Source organism: Triticum urartu, chromosome 1A, assembly GCF_056163025.1.
Source record: "Triticum urartu cultivar PI428250 chromosome 1A, HENAU_Tu73, whole genome shotgun sequence".
Taxonomy (NCBI): domain Eukaryota; kingdom Viridiplantae; phylum Streptophyta; class Magnoliopsida; order Poales; family Poaceae; genus Triticum; species Triticum urartu.
Window position 1 is genome coordinate 406366623 of NC_141873.1, and position 3024 is coordinate 406369646.

The window sequence follows — 3024 nt, forward strand, 5'->3', positions numbered from 1 at the left end:
TACTTAGCCTGTTAAATCTTTTGCAATCTTTAAGGCAGTGGGTTACAACTTACATCAGTGATATTTAATTCTGTAAGGGTTTCACATTTCAGGAAAGATATACCTGTGGTGAAGAAAAAAGGCGTGTCCAGGAGGACAAGGATGGAGCGCTCTGCTCCAAATTATCAGCATGCCGTGGCTTCCTGCCGATTTGCTTACCTAGAATGTTGACAAATTAGTATAGCATTTTAGCTGAATCTTTAGTTTCTACAATACACCCATATCAATTTCTGGATTCTCCAACAAAGTAACTGAAATAATTTGCAATGTACTCCCTCCGTAAACTAATATAAGAGCGTTAGAATACTGAAGTAGTGATCTAAACGCTCTTATATTAGTTTACAGAGGGAGTAGTAGGTTATTCATGGTGATTAGCTATTCACTGCCTGCCTGCTTAAAACAATGAATTGTATAGTTGAATTGTCTCTTGTACCATAAACTTACTTTTAGTTGAAGAAGGAAAAACATCGCCTATCTCAACTATGCAAAAGAAATACAACCTTTGATGGGTTATCTTGTCCTGAATGTCAATACAGGGTATTAGCATCCTATTACATGGCAGGTACAGTATGATAAAAGATCGGCATTGTATCTTGAAAACCATGCTTGTTCAACCTCCATATATCTTCGACGCGCAGAAATATGTAGCAGTTTCTAAGAATGAAACCAGTGCTCCCACAGATGAACTTAAACTGCTCTTCGGTATATGATTGGAAACAGGAGCCGGGCTTTCTTCTTGATGGTTTCAGGATAGCCTCCATACCCCTGCGGCAAAAATATCAAACCACCAAAATCATGAAGGTAACCTGAAAGGGGAAAACGAAGAACTAACCAGCCAGTCACGAAGTCAAACGATCTCTGAATTGCTGCAGTATTACCAATACGTCTCCTTCATGATTCAAGAAGTTGTAGATGTTCACACAGTTGTTGCCCTTGTATGTACTTGCAATGATAGTATTTTCTTAAAGACATTTGGCATCTTGATGTCATAAAGATTACCAATATGTCTCCTTCGTTGTTATTTTTTCACAATATCTGGTAGCTGGTTTATCTCCAAAGATCTTGGTCAGTGCCTTGGCACACACAAGGCACGGATGAACAGTATCGTGCCTTGAGCTTTCAGCCGTTAGATCGGAAATCAAGGTTCCAGATTTCAGTGAACAGTACCCCGCGCTACAGTGTGTTGGTCCTGTAGCGATTATCCTGTAGCGGTGACTCTTGATGTTCATCGGACCGTCGCTTGTAGATCCAACAGCCAGGAGATGCCCTCAAGGCACGATACTGTTTATCCGTGCCTTGTGTGTGCCAAGGCACCGGATTTCAGTCCGATCTTGGTACAAATTCATCAGGTACTTGTCTTTGGGAACAACCTACAAGAGAAGCGTGTCCCAACCACCAAGAGCTACAGTGTACAGATCCTCAATTGAGCTCCACGCAATGGAGCTGATTCTGAGAAATGTCGAACAAATGGGATAGCCGACCTGGTTTCTTCAGCCAAATTACCACATGACATTTCTCCAAGTCTCCAAAAGAAAACATACATCACTTACAGTCACATAACACAGTTCGGTCAGAAAGCTAGGCCATGCATCAAACGAGCAACAAATCATCACTTACAGTCACATAACACAGTTCGGTCAGAAAGCTAGGCCATGCATCAAACGAGCAACAAATCATCACTTACAGTCACATAACACAGTTCGGTCAGAAAGCTAGGCCATGCATCAAACGAGCAACAAATCATCACTTACAGTCACATAACACAGTTCGGTCAGAAAGCTAGGCCATGCATCAAACGAGCAACAAATTCAGAAATCAGAACCGAGGGTTCCTCCCAAAATATGCGCACCACATCGTTTACTATTTCAGATCAGTACATGGCACGGCAACATCAGCAATCGAACGAAAAACTAACAGCATTCCACCAATTTCCATTGAGCAATAAACACTAGTTTTAGATACACGGCAGCCAACTACAGTTTCTGAGATGCAAACATGGCAATCTAAGAGGAGGTGAACTTGGTGACGGCCTTGGTGCCCTCGGAGACGGCGTGCTTGGCGAGCTCGCCGGGGAGGACGAGGCGGACGGAGGTCTGGATCTCCCGGGAGGTGATGGTGGGCTTCTTGTTGTAGCGGGCGAGCTTGGCAGCCTCGCCGGCGAGCTTCTCGAAGATGTCGTTGATGAAGGAGTTCATGATGGACATGGCCTTGGAGGAGATGCCGATGTCGGGGTGCACCTGCTTGAGCACCTTGAAGATGTAGATCTTGTAGGTCTCGACGCTCTTCTTGCCCTTCTTCCGGCCCCTCTTCTCGCCGCCCTCCTTGGAGGCGGTCTTGCCCGCCGGCAGCCGCTTCTCGGCCTTGGGCTTCTTCGCCGCCGGGGCCTTCTCGGCCTTCTCCGTCGTCGGCTCCTCCTCCGCGGGCTTCTTCGCCGCCGGCTTCTTCTCCGCCTTGGGGGCCATCGCTGCTGAGGCTGATCGGGATTGGGGATTCTCCTCCTTGGTGGGTTGTGAGTGCTGGAACTGGAAGAAGGTGGGGAATTTGTTTGGAAGGAGATGAGACGAAAGGTGGAGCGGGGCTGCTGGGTTTATACAGAGGGGGAGGTGGGCGCTGATTGGTGGAAGGGTGGGTGCCCCGGATCGCTCTGACGTGGAACCGTGCGATGCGTTCGGCGCTGTTTTCTGTGGACGGGCGGGATGCGTTTCGGCGCGGATCGCTGTTCCTGGCGAAAAGATACGGGGCGGGAACGGAAAGGCCGGAACCGCGCGCGACCGCTAGAATGGTTTTGGATTTCTCGCGGCATGAAAGCAAATCAATATGTGGTTGAGTTGGTTAGATGAACAATGGTATTTTCAACCCACCAGAATTTAAATCTTGACGCTTGCATTATTCCTAAATTTATTTTAGAATTTCCGGCGATGCGCTTTCAGTGAGAGGAGACGTAGAGTGTGCGTGTGTGCGTTCATAGGGATGAGTGTATGCGCG

General features: G+C 47.2%; 1 protein-coding gene across 1 annotated transcript; it reads right to left on the reverse strand.

Annotated features, from left to right (window-relative positions):
* Nucleotides 1-1939: 1939 nt before the first annotated feature.
* On the reverse strand, nucleotides 1940-2611 carry LOC147991447 (histone H2B.1-like). The gene has a single exon (XM_087522985.1). It carries the CDS (start codon nucleotides 2499-2501, stop codon nucleotides 2043-2045), a length of 459 nt encoding a protein of 152 aa, XP_087379111.1. The 5' UTR covers nucleotides 2502-2611; the 3' UTR covers nucleotides 1940-2042.
* Between the last annotated feature and the right edge of the window lie 413 nt (nucleotides 2612-3024).

Excerpts from the sequence above, each read along its gene's own strand:
- LOC147991447 (XM_087522985.1), bottom strand. The coding sequence starts at position 2,501 with ATGGCCCCCAAGGCGGAGAAGAAGCCGGCGGCGAAGAAGCCCGCGGAG.